This window comes from Rana temporaria, chromosome 4 (genome assembly GCF_905171775.1).
Source record: "Rana temporaria chromosome 4, aRanTem1.1, whole genome shotgun sequence".
NCBI classification, from domain to species: Eukaryota; Metazoa; Chordata; class Amphibia; order Anura; family Ranidae; genus Rana; species Rana temporaria.
In genome coordinates, this window is record NC_053492.1 from 356,121,180 (window position 1) to 356,139,869 (window position 18,690).

Consider the following 18,690-nt stretch of genomic DNA (forward strand, 5'->3'; position numbering starts at 1 on the left):
GGTCTCCTGAGCCAGCTTTTCCATCTGGTGCTCTCCCCTGAGGACAACCAAAGTCAAAGCATTAATGATTTCATGACACAGAAGAGTTTGTTTCCAACCTGGTGAAGCACAAAGTAAACGAGGCACCAAGAGCTTTCCAGCAAAGGAAACTGACAAGTGATTTCACACCCATGTGTATCAACTGAACCCCCCATCACAGTATTGACATTTTTCCTGCATGTTGGTGGACAGGCAGCAAAATAAGAACCCCCCCCCCCCCCCCCCCCCCAAGGATTCTCTCGCTTATTTGGCAGAAGGAACACTTTAATCCTCATGTGATAAAACGTCATGTTGGCTCATGTGTGAAAGTACAACTAAAGGCAGAACTAGTGACTCCGTTGGAAGATTTCCCCTCTATTCTTATTAAAGCGGGGTTCCACCCGCAAATCTTTTTTTTTTTTTTAGTCAGCAGCTACAAACACTGTATCTGCTGACTTTTAATAAGGACACTTACCTGTCCTAGGCACCCGCGATGTTGACCCCACTGAGGCCGATCCCTCGATCCAGGCAGCTCCCGGTGCCGCCATCTTTACTGTGGGAAACAGGCAGTGGAGCCTTGTGGCTTCCCTGCCCGTTTCCTACTGCGCATGTACGAGTCTCGCGGCACTTTTGTGAATGGGCGGCTGCTTTCTGGGATACACACAGTTCCCAGAAGGCAGCGCGGCCCATTCCCTAGAAGACAACGCGAGGAGGACGAGGAAGAAGACCTGCCATAGTATGGGAAGAGGCAGATTAGGAACTTCCACATAGCAACCACCATTTCTGGGAAGTAAAAAGAAAATCTCAAATTGTTTTCCTTATGTTTTTACGGGACTTTTCTGTATTTTTTTTTTTTAGTGCATCTCCACTTTAAGGTGATAATCCATAATTAAGATTTTAATATTTCACTTTTACGTTATCGGTGATAATGATAAAAAAAAAGACAAATATAAAGGGTGACTCTCCCTAAAGGGGGCACAGACAGAAATAAAAATGGCAGGTGTTCTAACCCCTCTCTATCCTATCCCCCCCCTCCAAAAAAATAAAACGTTTGGCCTTTAGTTGAATTTTAACTTTCCCCTGATGTGCATAGCTGAGCAACATTTTGAACTCTGCATCAGCACAATTCTGGCACACTAAAGAAATGCCTCCGCATTGTGTATGACATCAGGACCCTGCAGATAGCACACAGCTAAGAGATGTTCCTGATATGAATGAAGTGCGGTCTGTTGTGATCATCTGGGTATGGACTATGGAAGTACAACACTTTCATGCAAAAAGCTGGATGCGCTCTTATACAAAAAGAAATACAATTTACACATAAGTAACTAGTCAATCTGGTACCAATGCAATGTCTGAAAACCTGTAATGCACTGGAGGGCAGCACAGTGGCTTAGTGGTTGGCACTTATGGTGTCCTTGGTTCAAATCTCCACCAGGACTGTATCTGCCTGCAGCTTGCTTTTGTGGGTTCCTCTGGGTACTGCAGTTTCCACCCACAAATATGCTGGCAAGTTAATTGGTTCCTGTCTAAATTAGTCCTGGTCGATGTGTACATGTATTATCACAATCTGCATGCCGGCCCCAAGCCAGTAGAGGAATTTGCTGACCTACAAAAAAAAAAAAAAAAAAAACTTGCCAAGAAAGTTCTATAGAAAATAGGGACCTCAGGCATAGCGGTCATGGACCCGAGTGAACTGGCCGAAAGAATCACCCAATGCACAGTAATGCAATATAAGGTCATCTTAGAAAAACAATGTAAGAGACATTTCCTGCTGTACTAGGAGCGCAGGCACACTGACAGATGTGCATTTCATGGAAAGTACCTCCTATCCCTGCTACATCATTTAGATCTGCCCTGACGGTATGATGTACTAGGCAATTTTGTGACAATTTTAACCACTTCCGTACTGTTGGACATCATATGACATCCTGGACTTCAGTGGGGGATATCTGAATGATGGATGCCTGCAGCTACAGGCATCATACAAATGTCCTTTTTTTACAGGCGGCGATTCTGCGCACCATAACGATCATAGCGGCAGTTCCGCCGCTTGATCGTTCCTATAGGTGGCGGGAGGGGACATCCCCCCTCCCGATGCTTCTCCGGGCTCTCCCGTGCTATTGGAGGCCCGGAGAACGAATCAGCAGCCGACGAATGAAGAGGGTCACCGGTCATCTCTATGACCGTCGGAGGTACCCAGAAGTAAACAAAGCCGCAATCGCGGCTGAAAGCATGAGATCGGTGAAATTTTTTCCTCAATCTCATGCTTTCCAGCCTGGAGGAGAGATGCAGGGTCTTATTGACCCACAACTCTCCATAAAGAGGACCTGTCACACACTATTCCTATTACAAGGGATGTTTACATTCCTTGTAATAGGAATAAAAAAAAAAAAAAAGTGTAAAAAAATAAATTAAGTAAAAAAAAAAAAAAAAAAAAAAAATTATATTTTATTTTTTATAACGCCCCAGTCCTCCTTGCGCTCAGAAGCGAATGTGCACACAAGTCCCGCCCACATATGTACACGCTGTTCAAACCACACATGTGATGCATCGCCGCGTGCGTTACAACATGCGACAGGGGACAACATGCTGTACCAGGGAAAAGGAGCGAGACCAATAATTCTAGCACTAAACTGGTAACCTGTAAAAAAAAAAAATAAAGCGTCGCCTATGGAGATTTTTAAGTACCGAAATTTGGCGCCATTCCATGTGTGCGCAATTTTAAAGCGTGACAAGTTAGGTATCTATTTACTCGGCGTAACATCATCTTTCACATTATACAAAAAAAAATTGGGCTAACTTTACTGATTTGTTATTTTTTAATTCATGAAACCGTTTTTTTTTTTTCAAAATAAGGCGCATGAAAAATGATTGGGCAAATACCGTGCGAGATAAAAAGTTGGAATGACCGCTACTTTATTCCCTAGGGTGTCTGCTAAAAATATACATTATATATATATATATATATATATATATATATATATATATATATATATATATATATATATATATATATATATATATATATATATATATATATATATTTGGGGGTTCTGAGCAATTTTCTAGCAAAAAAAAAAAAAATATATGATTTTTACATGAAGGAGAGAAGTGCCAGAATAGGCCCAGTAAGGAAGTGGTTAACCACTGACAACCAACTTTTTATTGTCAATGAAGACCAAAACAGATGCATGGTTTTAAAGGGTCACTAAAGGAATTATTTTTTTAGCTAAATAGCTTCCTTTACCTTACTGCAGTCCTGGTTTCATGTCCTCATTGTTTGTTTTTGCTTTGATGTTGCTGTAATGCTTCTCTGTTCTGAACACTTCCTGGTTGTCTGTTTCCCGATAACCACAGTACTGTGAGATTTCTCTCTGTGGTCACTAATCACGGAGGTGATTTTACAAACCATCACTGCCCTGTATTGGCTCTGTGTCTCTGTACATCACAGAAGCAGGAAACCGCATGCAAAAACGAAACTGAAACTGTAGGTACATTATACGGATTGATTTTTATCTATTTTTAAAAGGAATCAGTTAACTATTATGTCTAAAAAATATATACATTTTCCTTTACAACTCCTTTAAGCCTCATTCACATGAGAATACCAATCTGTATGTCAATGCAAAGAGCTGTCTTCAGCCTCCTGAGATGCACAAGTGTTTTGTGACGGGGTGCGCAAGCAGACTGTTGAAATCAGCGACAGGCAGCGAGCTGCAAGGACCTGCACGGACCCCAATAAATATTTCAGGGCACAAATCCATGTGCATCCAATGCACGCATCAGAATGCAATGTGTCTGTCCTGATCTATGCATCAGACCCACGTGGATGCCCCCTCTGGGATGCTAGTCAAGGTCCAAGCAGGTCCATGTCACTGGATGCCCATCTACTCCTTAATAGAAACTCTTGGTGGTAGGTTGCCTTGATCCATTCATTCAGGTAGCTGAAATTGTTGACAATGCCAAAACATAAGAAAAATGCGTGTCCTCAAAATGCCTTTTGCACATGCCTGATGGAATTTACTATGCTGAGTTCGGAGTTGAGACGCACACTAGAGGTCTACTAAAGTGTTTTGGTTTATATGCATTCACTGCAGAAATTGGAACGAAGACTGTCCTGCACATGACCCCTCACTATATTTCCAAAAGTATTGGGACACCTGCCTTTACACGCACATGAACTTTAATGGCGTCTTAGTCTGTAGGGTTCAAAATAGGTTGGCCCACCCTTTGCAGCTATAACAGCTTCAACTCTTCTGAGAAGGCTGTCCACAAGGTTTAGGAGTGAGTCTATGGGAATGTTTGACCATTCTTCCAGAAGCACATTTGTGAGGTCAGAAACTGATGTTGGACGAGAAGGCCTGGCTCGTAGTCTCTGCTCCATGCTGGAGATGAGCACAGTCATTCACAGCACAACAAGCCCACAACAACTTGCCCCAGCTACTAATCTAGTCTCTCTCCCCTAATTTATGGGTAGGGTAGTGCATGACCCAAGAGCTTCAACTTCTGAAGGAACCGGCAAAGTGTAGGCTCCAGCTGCTATAAAGAACTCACTTGGTGGACTTTTAACCACTTCCCTACCGAGTCATAGTAAAATGACATTGGTAGGGACCTTTCGTCCTTCAGACTGAACGTCATATGATGTCCTTGCTTCCCGGCCGCTAGGGGGCGCGCGCCCCTGCCGCATTGCTCGGGACCCGGTGCGCGTGGCCACGATGTCTGCCGGGCACCCGCGATTGACCGCAATCACGGCAGGACCATGGATCTGTGTGTGTAAACACACAGATCCATGTCCTATCAGCGGTGAGGAGACTGATGTGTGTTCCCAGTACAGAGGAACACACATCGGTCTACTCCCCTTGCGAGTCCCCCTACAGTTAGAACACACTTTAGGGAACATATTTAACCCCTTCAGCTCCCCCTAGTGTTAACCCCTTCCCTGCCAGTCACATTTACACAGTAATCAGTGCAGTTTTATAGCACCAATCGCTGTGTAAACGTGAATGGTCCCAAAAATGTCCGCCGCAAAGTCACGGTCACAATAAAAAAAATAAATAAAAAAAAAAGCGGGGAACTTCTGTGCTGGCCATGTCCCTTGGACACAGCCAATCACAGATCGCTGTGAACGACCAATCGGAGTGGCCGTTTGCTAGGCGATCTGTGCGGCCAATGAGAGATGATCTCATATGTTTACATATGAGATCATTTCTCATTCTCGGCTCTCACAGACATCGGTGCTGTCAGGGAGAGAGGAGACCGATCTGTGTCTCTTGTACATAGAGACACAGATCGGTCACCTCCCCCAGTCACCCCCCTTCCCCCACAGTTAGAACACTATATAGGGAATACATTTAACCCCTTCCTCACCCCCTAGTGTTAACCCCTTCCCTGCCAGTCACATTTATACAGTAATTAGTGCATATTTATAGCACTGATTGCAGTATAAATGTGAATGGTGCCAAAAATGTCCGCCATAATGTCGCAGTCGCAAAAAAAAAAAAAAAAAAAAAAAAAAAAAAAAAAAAAAAAAGCAGATCGCCGCCATTACTAGTAAAAAAAAAAAATATATAATTCTGTCCCCTATTTTGTAGGCGCTATAACTTTTGCGCAAACCAGTCGCTTATTGCGATTTTTATTTTTTACTAAAAATATGTAGAATACGTATCGGCCTAGACTGAGGATAAAAAAATAAATAAAAATAAAAATTTCCAAAATTGTCGCTCTATTTTTGTTTATAGCGCAAAAAATAAAAACCGTAGAGGTGATCAAATACCACCAAAAGAAAGCTCTATTTGTGGGGGGAAAAGGGCGTCAATTTTGTTTGGGAGCAACGTCGCACGATCGCGCAATTGTCATTCAAAGTGCGACAGCGCTGAAAACAAAATATTGGTCTGGGCAGGAAGGGGGTGAAAATGCCCTGTATTGAAGTGGTTAAGGACATGGCCGTGCACATGCAAAAGTGGCTCTACGGGACCCGGCGAGTAGATCCAGCCACGGAGGAATAACGGGCACTAAACTTAGTTCATGCTGGGATCTGCAGCACTATATGATTTTTGCAGAACACTGAGGATATAAAAGTAATGTGTTTTACCCCCATACTGCATTTCTTACTAGAAAACAGGCAGCGCCTGGCATCAGATAATCACCGGGAGGAAAGCAATGACTAAAGCAGTATCAATGAAAACATAAATGCGGCTTGTGTTCTTTAGTGTCATACGTATCCCCAGAATTACTGTACACTGTGTGTAGGATGCCGATACATGTCATTCTTTTCTGCTACAGTCTCCACAAAGATGAGAAAAAGATGCCGCTTTTTTGTAAAGCAAGGAGGTCCGTTTGCCTGTATCATGCATCATCCTGCAGTTTTCATAGCAATGACATCAGTGGTTTATTACACAGCAATGAGAATGCAGAAACAGTACAAAGAACAGACATTTAGACACAAGACCACCCAGTGCATCACACATTTATATCAAAAAGCACATAGGTGGCTCCAAAACGGACAGGGAGACAACATGTATTTAAATGACATTTCCCAACCCCTATTTACATACCCCTGATCATCATCCACCAGATTTTAGTACTATTGGAGGATTTATAAATAATGTGCACAAATTAAATACAGTCAACGCTTTCTAAATCTGATCTAATGCAGAAGTGCCAGAGCCAGACACAATAGCCTTAGCCAGACAGTACGTAGTACTTATGGCATTAAATGAAGGTGACCCACAGGCAATGCTTTACATGCATCACCAAGTCCAGGAATAAACACAAATGACAGCAGACTACTTGTATCATTCATTCCATTTTAGTCTCTCTCTCTATATGTAAGTAACGTCAACCTTAAAAAGGGAACATAACCCCACTTATCCCTAAAACACAATTTACATGTCCAGCGAATCCATCGCTGTTCTGCTGTAATCTGCCGCAGCACACCGGGTCCACACCACCATCTTTGCTTATATCACCTGGAGACGAATTTCTCTTCCAGGTTCTTGCAGCCAGCCCCCTGATTGTAGCAGGTAATCAGGGGTCTGGCTGCAGGAACCACAAAGAGACAGCTGCCCCCTGATGATTGTGGCAGGTAATCAGGGGTCTGGCTGCAGGAACCACAAAGAGACAGCTGCCCCCTGATGATTGTGGCAGGTAATCAGGGGTCTGGCTGCAGGAACCACAAAGAGACAGCTGCCCCCTGATGATTGTAGCAGGTAATCAGGGGTCTGGCTGCAGGAACCACAAAGACAGCTGCCCCCTGATGATTGTAGCAGGTAATCATTGGTCTGGCTGTAGGAACCATGAAGAGACAGCTGCCCCCTGATGATTGTGGCAGGTAATCAGGGGTCTGGCTGTAGGAACCACAAAGAGACAGCTGCCCCCTGATGATTGTGGCAGGTAATCAGGGGTCTGGCTGCAGGAACCACAAAGAGACAGCTGCCCCCTGATGATTGTGGCAGGTAATCAGGGATCTGGCTGCAGGAACCACGAAGATACAGCTGCCCCCTGATGATTGTGGCAGGTAATCAGGGGTCTGGCTGCAAGAACCACGAAGAGACAGCTGCCCCTGATGATTGTGGCAGGTAATCAGGGGTCTGGCTGCAGGAACCACAAAGAGACAGCTGCCCCCTGATGATTGTGGCAGGTAATCAGGGATCTGGCTGCAGGAACCACGAAGATACAGCTGCCCCCTGATGATTGTGGCAGGTAATCGGGGGTCTGGCTGCAAGAACCACGAAGAGACAGCTGCCCCCCTGATGATTGTAGCAGGTAATCAGGGGTCTGGCTGCAGGAACCATGAAGAGACAGCTGCCCCCCTGAAGATTGTGGCAGGTAATCAGGGGTCTGGCTGCAGGAACTGTGAACAGACAGTTGCTCCCTGATGATTGTGGCAGGTAATCAGGGGCCTGGCTGCAGGAATCATAAAGAGATAGCTGCCCCACTGAAGATTGTGGCAGGTAAATCAGGGCTTTGGCTGCAAGAAACCATAAACAGACAGCTGCCCTCTTGATGATGCTCTATGGCGCATGTGCAACTTCTGTACATTCCTCTGAAGACTCCTGAGATGCATGATGTGAATATTCCAATAGGCTTCAGGGGAGCTATGTCATTGTTAAGGCGAGAAAGGCGGAAATGCTGGCTAAGTCACAAAAAAAATTCCAAATAAATAAATAAATAAATAGATATGTATCTATAAGGCCCCTTTCGCAGTTGTGCGACTTAGGACATCAGAGTCGCATGACAATGCGTATCACACGATTCCCAATGATAACCATTCATATATATATGCGACTTTAAGTCGCACTGACTTCAAAGTACTACTTTGGTCTGACTTTGATGCGAGTTGAGGTCCATAGACCTCAAGTTTACACAGGCATTTCCTGAAATTGCGCAAAAATTGCATCAAAATCGCGCGCTTTCAAGTGGGGGTAGTGTGAAAGGGGCCCAATTGTGTGAAATGAGGGGAAAGTTTGCGACAACACTGAATCAATGTAGTCCTTTGTTGAATTTCAGTGCTGCTGATCTCCTCCAGCCTCTACATGCGTGCCCCCCCTGCAATGCCTGTGTGTTATATTTTGAAACAACCACTTGTAGCCACTATCAGAGGATCACAATTGGGAAAAAGTGTTGTCAACCCTATACAAGAAGAGCCTGAGGAAGGACTCGTTTTATGAAGGCTAAATGGCACCCTATAAAAGAATTGATGAACGAGTACAATTTCAGAGAAAGTGTACTTATCCTGTTTGCCCTTTCAGCCTGGGTTCACAAAGGTGCGATGTGGCACACCGCATATGAAACGCACCATGTTCCTGTACAAATCACATGCAATTCTGTGTGGAGCGATTTGAGCCCATCATTTTTGCCGCGCTGAAATCGGATTGCATGGGTGTTCATACCAATGCCCTTCCATTCTAGCAAACGTATCGTGTTCTGCAACCTGCTTTTGGAGTGTCATTAACTTTTAATTGATACCCACAGCGGATTGCGATGCAATGCGGAAAACGCAGCGATTCCTGCATTGCATCAGTGTGAACCTGAGCCTTAAGGTGAGTTAAATAAGTTCAGAAATGTATACTTACCTTGATCTGTCAGGTGCAGCCTCCAGGGAATGTTTACATCCCATGCTTGGAGTCCTCCGTGTCCTGGACGCGCCTGCGCAGTAGAGCCCCATGGATGTCTACAGGGCCTCCCTCCAATCCAGAGATGAAGGGCAAGCGGGATTAGTGCGCTTTTTTTGAAAGTGTGCGTATCCTTTAAAGTGGACCAACACCCCTTTTATTTACTTTCTATTATATTACTACTCCCCCTCCTTGTCTAGCTATCTGGAAGCTTCGGGAGTCACATCATTGGAGCCAACTGCAAGGACCTGGAAGGGACAGCCAGTTCCCAAACATGCAAAAGAAAGATGGCGGCACAGAACCTGGGGTGCAGCACTAGAAACACAGGTAGTGCAAGTATGTGTTTGAGGACAACCCAGAGGACAAGTAAAAGGGGATTCAAAAGACATGGTAAAGAAAAACCTTACCCACTCAGGGGTTCATTGGGATTGGGGGGGGGGGAGATGTAAACTCCTTTTTGGAAATGAAGATCTGCTTTACTGATCAGGTTCAGATCTACTTTACCCCCCAGCCCTGCATATATGATTGGGGGGGGGGGGGGGGTCACATGACTGTCGGCTCATAATTCCAATCCGTCAGCACAGATCAGTGGCATTTAAAAGGACGACAAATCAAACACAATACACTGTCTGCAAAACAAGAACTGTGTATCCAATGGTGTTCCCCCCCCCTCCCAATACTGATGTCATCTCTCCAGACGCCTCTATATGGGGAACAGAACTTTGGGGTACATGGCACTGCAGCACACATTCACCTCCTAGATAGGAAAGCAGATCCCCTCTTCTCCTTACCCCCCCCCCCCATTATAAAAATCCCATTTAACCCCCCCCCCCATATATAAATCTCATTCACCCCCCCCCCAAATACATACCTCCCCTTTATATATAAAACCTATTCAAAAACCCATTTAATATATATATATATATATATATCCCATTGACTCCCCCACACCTACCTTCCCTCCATATATACATCCAATTCACCCCCCCCCCAACATAAATCCTATGCAGCCCCCCATACATGCCCCCCAATATATAAATCCTATGCAGCCCCCCATACATGCCCCCCCCAACATAAATCATATGCAGCCTGCCATACATGCCCCCCCAATATATAAATCCTATGCAGCCCCCCATACAGGTCCCCAATATATACATCCTATGCAGCCCCCCCCCCCCCAATATATAAATCCTATGCAGCCCCCCCATACATGTCCCCCCCCCCCCCAATATATACATCCTATGCAGCCCCCCCAATATATAAATCCTATGCAGCCCCACATACATGCCCCCAATATATAAATCCTATGCAGCCGCCCCCCCCCCCCAATATATAAATCCTATGCAGCCCCCCCCCCCCCAATATATAAATCCTATGCAGCCCCCCCCCCATATATAAATCCTATGCAGCCCCTGTATATAAAATACTATACAGCCCCTCATACACGCCCCCTCCCCCCCATATAAATCCTTTATATCCTCTTATACATGATGCCCCCCATATATAAAATACTATACACGCCCCCTTCCCCCATATAAATCCTATATATCCTCTTATACATGATGCCCCCCCATATATAAATCCCAACCCCCCTCCACCCTGTACCTGGCATCCATAGAGCTCACTGAGCTGCTCCACAATCCATTCCTCCAGCACCAGCCTCTTCCTCAGCTCCTTCCTGTCGTATTTCACAGTCACTTTGCCCTGCTGCTGTCTCTTCTGCTGCTGCTGCTTGTGCTGAGACACCACCGGCGGCGGGGAGCCGTCCCGGGATTGGTGGGGTGCCAGTGGGGTCTGGAAGAAGACCCTTCCCCCGGCTGTGGGCTCGGTGCCGCTCAGTGCAGACATCTCCCTGAGAGAGCCCCCCCTCCGGTACACTGCGAGCCTCGGTCACACGTCCTCTCTGGCCGCTCAATTCTAATTCTTCATCACGATGTGTTCTCCGTGCGGTCCGCCCCCACCTTCTCCGCCGTCTTCTCGTCCTCTAGATTCCCACTCCGGCTCTTCTTCACCTAGCACCTGCACACTGCCCGCCTCCTGCCGGGGAACGACGAGCTCCCGTTGGCTGCTCTGGAAGAGGGGACGTCCTTTAAGGCTCGAAATGGGTGGGGCAGAGGCTTAAAGGGCACCCAGAGCCAAAGATTCAAAATCAGCGAAAGCACCTTCAAACAAACAGCACTACTAGGTGGATAATGGGGTTCCTTCATGCCACCTTTCTCTAATGGGTACCTCCATACCACCTTTCTCTAATGGGTCCCTCCCAACGGCGGATCCAGGGGGGGGGGGGCAACAGGGCAATTGCCCCCCCCCCCCTCCCCCCTCCCCAGGCAATCATGTCACATTGGCACATTTTTTTTTTTTTTTTTAGAATTTCTTTTAAAACTGCTTTGCAGTGCCTGCAGCTGCCGCTGCCGAGTCTCTCACTCTCTCTCTGTCATCACCAGGGCCGATCTGGCGCAGCCCGGTAGGCTGCCTGTCCTGAGGCTGCTTTGAGCTGTAGCTGACTGCAGCGCTCCCCCTCTCTCCTGCGTGTATGACACCGGGCATCTCTTGCTGTGTGTGAGAGCTGGGTCTGTGTTCGGCTGTGCTGCCTGTGCTAGACCTGCTTGTGTGATAGTAGATGGAGATGGAACACTGATTGAATCAGTGTTTTGTCTATCACACAAGCCCGTTTAGGGGGGGACCTTGCTAGAGCACACTGCCCTGCCAAACACAAACCTAAAGCTCCTGTTTGTTCCATGACACACGTCGGGAGAGGAGATACCTGCTGTGTGTGATCGAGGCAATGCCATGGTGAATGCCATGCACAGTGAGGCTTCATTCATATACAAAAGTGGGACTGCATTAATATACAAAGTGGGGCTGCATTCATATACAAAATGGGGCTGCATTCATATACAAAGTGGGGCTGCATTCATATACAAAGTGGGGCTGCATTCATATACAAAGTGGGGCTGCATTCATATACAAAGTGGGGCTGCATTCATATACAAAAGTGAGACTGCATTCATAGACAAAAGTGGGACTGCATTCATAGACAAAAGTGGGACTGCATTCATAGACAAAAGTGGGACTGCATTCATAGACAAAATGGGACTGCATTCATAGACAAAGTGGGGCTGCATTAATATACAAAAGTGGGGCTGCATTAATATACAACAGTGGGGCTGCACTAATATACAACAGTGGGGCTGCATTCATATACAAAGTGGGGCTGCATTAATATACAAAAGTGGGGCTGCATTTATATACAAAAGTGGGGCTGCATTAATATACAAAAGTGGGGCTGCATTTATATACAAAAGTGGGGCTGCATTTATATACAAAAGTGGGACTGCATTTATATACAAAAGTGGGACTGCATTTATATACAAAAGTGGGGCTGTATTTATATACAAAAGTGGGACTGCATTTATATATACAGTGGGGCTGCATTTATATACACAGTGGGGCTGAATTTATATATACAGTGTGACTGAATTTATATACAAAAGTGGGGCTGCATTTATATACAAAAGTGGGACTGAATTTATATACAAAAGTGGGACTGAATTTATATACAAAAGTGGGGCTGCATTCATATACAAAAGTGGGACTGAATTAATATACAAAAGTGGGACTGCATTTATATATAAAAGTGGGGCTGCATTTATATACAAAAGTGGGACTGCATTAATATACAAAAGTGGGGCTGCGTTCATATGTACAGTGAGGCTGCAATGATGGGCACTGATGAGGCTGCATTGATCTCTTGTACCATGTCTTCAGTCTCTGACCATCTCTTGTACCATGTCTCCAGTCACTGACCATCACTTGTACCATGACCATCCCTTGTACCACGTCTGCAGTCTCTGACCATCTCTTGTACCACGTCTGCAGTCTCTGACCATCCCTTGTACCATGTCTGCAGTCTCTGACCATCTCTTGTATCATGTCTGCAGTCTCTGACCATCTCTTGTACCATGTCTGCAGTCTCTGACCATCCCTTATACCATGTCTCCAGTCTCTGACCATCCCTTGTACCATGACCATCCCTTGTACCACGCCTGCAGTCTCTGACCATCCCTTGTACCACGTCTGCAGTCTCTGACCATCCCTTGTACCATGTCTGCAGTCTCTGACCATCTCTTGTACCATGTCTGCAGTCTCTGACCATCTCTTGTACCATGTCTGCAGTCTCTGACCATCCCTTGTACCATGTCTGCAGTCTCTAAACATCTCTTGTACCATGTCTGCAGTCTCTGACCATCTCTTGTACCATGTCTGCAGTCTCTGACCATCCCTTGTACCACGTTTGCAGTCTCTGACCATCTCCTGTATCATGTCTGCATTCTCTGACCATCTCTTGTACCACGTCTGCAGTCTCTGACCATCTCTTGTACCACGTCTGCAGTCTCGGACCATCTCTTGTACCACATCTGCAGTCTCTGACCATCTCTTGTACCATGTCTGCAGTCTCTGACCATCATCTACAAACTATGGGATAGATTTATGGCATTTATATTTAAATATTTTTTACTAGTAATGACGGCGATCATTGATTTTTTAGCGGTACTGCAACATTGCAGAGGACACACCGGACACCTAATTGATTTCTGTAAGCAACACCTTATTTTCTGGCAGTGCCCCTCCCGAGACTAGACTCTGGATCTGCCCTTGGTCCCTCCATGCCACCTTTCTCTAATGGGTACCTCCATACCACCTTTCTCTAATGGGGTTCCTCCATACCACCTTTCTCTAATGGGGTCCCTCCATACCACCTTTCTCTAATGGGGTTTCTCTATACCACCTTTCTCTAATGGGGTCCCTCCATATCACCTTTCTCTAATGGGTCCCTCCATGCCACCTTTCTTTAATGGGGTCCCTCCATACCACCTTTCTTTAATGGGGTCCCTCCATACCACCTTTCTCTAATGGGTACCTCCATATCACCTTTCTCTAATGGGGTCCCTCCATACCACCTTTCTCTAATGGGTACCTCCATATCACCTTTCTCTAATGGGGTCCCTCCATACCACCTTTCTCTAACAGGTCCCTCCATACCACCGTTCTCTAACAGGTCCCTCCATACCACCTTTCTCTAACAGGGTCCCTCCATACCACCTTTCTCTAATGGGTACCTCCATATCACCTTTCTCTAATGGGGTCCCTCCATACCACCTTTCTCTAATGGGTACCTCCATATCACCTTTCTCTAATGGGGTCCCTCGATACCACCTTTCTCTAATGGGGTCCCTCCATATTACCTTTCTCTAATGGGGTCCCTCCATACCACCTTTCTCTAACAGGTCCCTCCATACCACCTTTCTCTAATGGGGTTCCTTCATACCACCTTTCTCTAACAGGGTTTCTCTATACCACCTTTCTCTAATGGGGTTTCATTCATGCCACCTTTCTTTAATGGGTACCTCCATACCACCTTTCTCTAATAGGTCCCTCCATGCCACCTTTCTTTAACGGGTACCTCCATACCACCTTTCTCTAATGGGGTTCCTCCATGCCACCTTTCTCTAATAGGGTTTCTCTATACCACCTTTCTCTAACGGGGTTCCTCCATGCAACCTTTCTCTAACAGGGTCCCTCCATACCACCTTTCTCTAATGGGGTTCCTCCATACCACCTTTCTCTAATGGGGTCCCTCCATACCACCTTTCTCTAACAGGTCCCTCCATACCACCTTTCTCTAATGGGGTTCCTTCATACCACCTTTCTCTAATGGGGTTCCTTCATACCACCTTTCTCCAACAGGGTTCTTCCATACCACCTTTCTCTAATGGGGTCCCTCCATACCACCTTTCTCTAATGGGGTCCCTCCATACCACCTTTCTCTAACGGGTACCTCCATACCACCTTTCTCTAATGGGGTTTCTCTATACCACCTTTCTCTAATGGGGTTTCTCTATACCACCTTTCTCTAACAGGGTCCCTCCATACCACCTTTCTCTAATGGATACCTCCATATCACCTTTCTCTAATGGGGTCCCTCCATACCACCTTTCTCTAATGGGGTCCCTCCATATTACCTTTCTCTAATGGGGTCCCTCCATACCACCTTTCTCTAACAGGTCCCTCCATACCACCTTTCTCTAATGGGGTTCCTTCATACCACCTTTCTCTAACAGGGTTTCTCTATACCACCTTTCTCTAATGGGGTTTCATTCATGCCACCTTTCTCTAATGGGGTTCCTTCATACCAGCTTTCTCTAATGGGGTTCTTGCATACCACCTTTCTCTAATGGGGTTCCTCCATACCACCTTTCTCTAATGGGGTTCCTCCATACCACCTTTCTCTAATGGGGTCCCTCCATACCACCGTTCTCTAACAGGGTCCCTCCATACCACCTTTCTCTAATGGGGTTCCTCCATACCACCTTTCTCTAATGGGGTCCTTCCATACCACCTTTCTCTAATGGGGTCCCTCTATACCACCTTTCTCTAATGGGGTCCCTCCATACCACCTTTCTCTAATGGGGTCCCTCTATACCACCTTTCTCTAATGGGGTCCCTCCATATTACCTTTCTCTAATGGGGTCCCTCCATACCACCTTTCTCTAACAGGGTCCCTCCATACCACCTTTCTCTAATGGGGTTCCTCCATACCACCTTTCTCTAATGGGGTCCTTCCATACCACCTTTCTCTAATGGGGTCCCTCTATACCACCTTTCTCTAATGGGGTCCCTCCATATTACCTTTCTCTAACGGGGTCCCTCCATACCACCTTTCTCTAACAGGTCCCTCCATACCACCTTTCTCTAATGGGGTTCCTTTATACCACCTTTCTCTAAAGGGGTCCCTCCATACCACCTTTCTCTAATGGGGTTCCTTTATACCACCTTTCTCTAATGGGGTCCCTTCATACCACCTTTCTCTAATGGGGTTCCTCCATACCACCTTTCTCTAATGGGGTCCCTCCATACCACCTTTCTCTAACGGGTACCTCCATATCACGTTTCTCTAATGGAGTTCCTCCATATCACCTTTCTCTAATGGGGTCCCTCCATACCACCTTTCTCTAATGGGTACCTCCATACCACCTTTCTCTAATGGGTACCTCCATACCACCTTTCTCTAATGGGTTTTCTCTATACCACCTTTCTCTAACGGGGTATCTCCATGCAACATTTCTCTAACGGGGTTTCTCCATACCACCTTTCTCTAATGGGGTTCCTCCATACCACCTTTCTCTAATGGGTACCTCCATACCACCTTTCTCTAATGGGTCCCTCCATACCACCTTTCTTTAACGGGGTCCCTCCATACCACCTTTCTCTAATGGGTACCTCCATATCACCTTTCTCTAATGGGGTCCCTCCATACCACCTTTATCTAATGGGTACCTCCATATCACCTTTCTCTGATGGGGTCCCTCCATACCACCTTTCTCTAACAGGTCCCTCCATACCACCTTTCTCTAACAGGTCCCTCCATACCACCTTTCTCTAACAGGGTCCCTCCATACCACCTTTCTCTAATGGGTACCTCCATATCACCTTTCTCTAATGGGGTCCCTCCATACCACCTTTCTCTAATGGGTACCTCCATATCACCTTTCTCTAATGGGGTCCCTCGATACCACCTTTCTCTAATGGGGTCCCTCCATATTACCTTTCTCTAATGGGGTCCCTCCATACCACCTTTCTCTAACAGGTCCCTCCATACCACCTTTCTCTAATGGGGTTCCTTCATACCACCTTTCTCTAACAGGGTTTCTCTATACCACCTTTCTCTAATGGGGTTTCATTCATGCCACCTTTCTTTAATGGGTACCTCCATACCACCTTTCTCTAATGGGTCCCTCCATGCCACCTTTCTTTAACGGGTACCTCCATACCACCTTTCTCTAATGGGGTTCCTCCATGCCACCTTTCTCTAATGGGGTTTCTCTATACCACCTTTCTCTAACGGGGTTCCTCCATGCAACCTTTCTCTAACAGGGTCCCTCCATACCACCTTTCTCTAATGGGGTTCCTCCATACCACCTTTCTCTAATGGGGTCCCTCCATACCACCTTTCTCTAACAGGTCCCTCCATACCACCTTTCTCTAATGGGGTTCCTTCATACCACCTTTCTCTAATGGGGTTCCTCCATACCACCTTTCTCTAACAGGGTCCCTCCATACCACCTTTCTCTAATGGGTACCTCCATATCACCTTTCTCTAATGGGGTCCCTCCATACCACCTTTCTCTAATGGGGTCCCTCCATATTACCTTTCTCTAATGGGGTCCCTCCATACCACCTTTCTCTAATGGGGTTCCTTCATACCAGCTTTCTCTAATGGGGTTCTTGCATACCACCTTTCTCTAATGGGGTCCCTCCATACCACCTTTCTCTAATGGGGTCCCTCTATACCACCTTTCTCTAATGGGGTCCCTCCATATTACCTTTCTCTAATGGGGTCCCTCCATACCACCTTTCTCTAACAGGTCCCTCCATACCACCTTTCTCTAATGGGGTTCCTTCATACCACCTTTCTCTAACAGGGTTTCTCTATACCACCTTTCTCTAATGGGGTTTCATTCATGCCACCTTTCTTTAATGGGTACCTCCATACCACCTTTCTCTAATGGGTCCCTCCATGCCACCTTTCTTTAACGGGGTACCTCCATACCACCTTTCTCTAATGGGGTTCCTCCATGCCACCTTTCTCTAATGGGGTTTCTCTATACCACCTTTCTCTAACGGGGTTCCTCCATGCAACCTTTCTCTAACAGGGTCCCTCCATACCACCTTTCTCTAATGGGGTTCCTCCATACCACCTTTCTCTAATGGGGTCCTTCCATACCACCTTTCTCTAATGGGGTCCCTCTATACCACCTTTCTCTAATGGGGTCCCTCCATACCACCTTTCTCTAATGGGGTCCCTCTATACCACCTTTCTCTAATGGGGTCCCTCCATATTACCTTTCTCTAATGGGGTCCCTCCATACCACCTTTCTCTAACAGGGTCCCTCCATACCACCTTTCTCTAATGGGGTTCCTCCATACCACCTTTCTCTAATGGGGTCCTTCCATACCACCTTTCTCTAATGGGGTCCCTCTATACCACCTTTCTCTAATGGGGTCCCTCCATATTACCTTTCTCTAACGGGGTCCCTCCATACCACCTTTCTCTAACAGGTCCCTCCATACCACCTTTCTCTAATGGGGTTCCTTTATACCACCTTTCTCTAATGGGGTCCCTCCATACCACCTTTCTCTAATGGGGTTCCTTTATACCACCTTTCTCTAATGGGGTCCCTCCATACCACCTTTCTCTAATGAGGTTCCTCCATACCACCTTTCTCTAATGGGGTCCCTCCATACCACCTTTCTCTAACGGGTACCTCCATATCACGTTTCTCTAATGGAGTTCCTCCATATCACCTTTCTCTAATGGGGTACCTCCATACCACTTTTCTCTAATGGGTACCTCCATACCACCTTTCTCTAATGGGTACCTCCATACCACCTTTCTCTAATGGGTTTTCTCTATACCACCTTTCTCTAACGGGGTATCTCCATGCAACATTTTTCTAACAGGGTTTCTCCATACCACCTTTCTCTAATGGGGTTC

General features: G+C 46.2%; 1 protein-coding gene across 1 annotated transcript in view; it reads right to left on the reverse strand.

Annotated features, from left to right (window-relative positions):
• The window catches only part of PPP1R14C (protein phosphatase 1 regulatory inhibitor subunit 14C), a 116,619-nt gene extending 105,449 nt beyond the window's left edge, over nucleotides 1-11,170 (reverse strand). Inside the window, exon 1 of the mRNA XM_040350859.1 lies at nucleotides 10,740-11,170. Within this exon, the coding sequence (XP_040206793.1) occupies nucleotides 10,740-10,982 (243 nt within the window). The 5' untranslated portion in view covers nucleotides 10,983-11,170. The remainder of the gene's footprint in view (nucleotides 1-10,739) is intronic.
• Nucleotides 11,171-18,690: the final 7,520 nt, after the last annotated feature.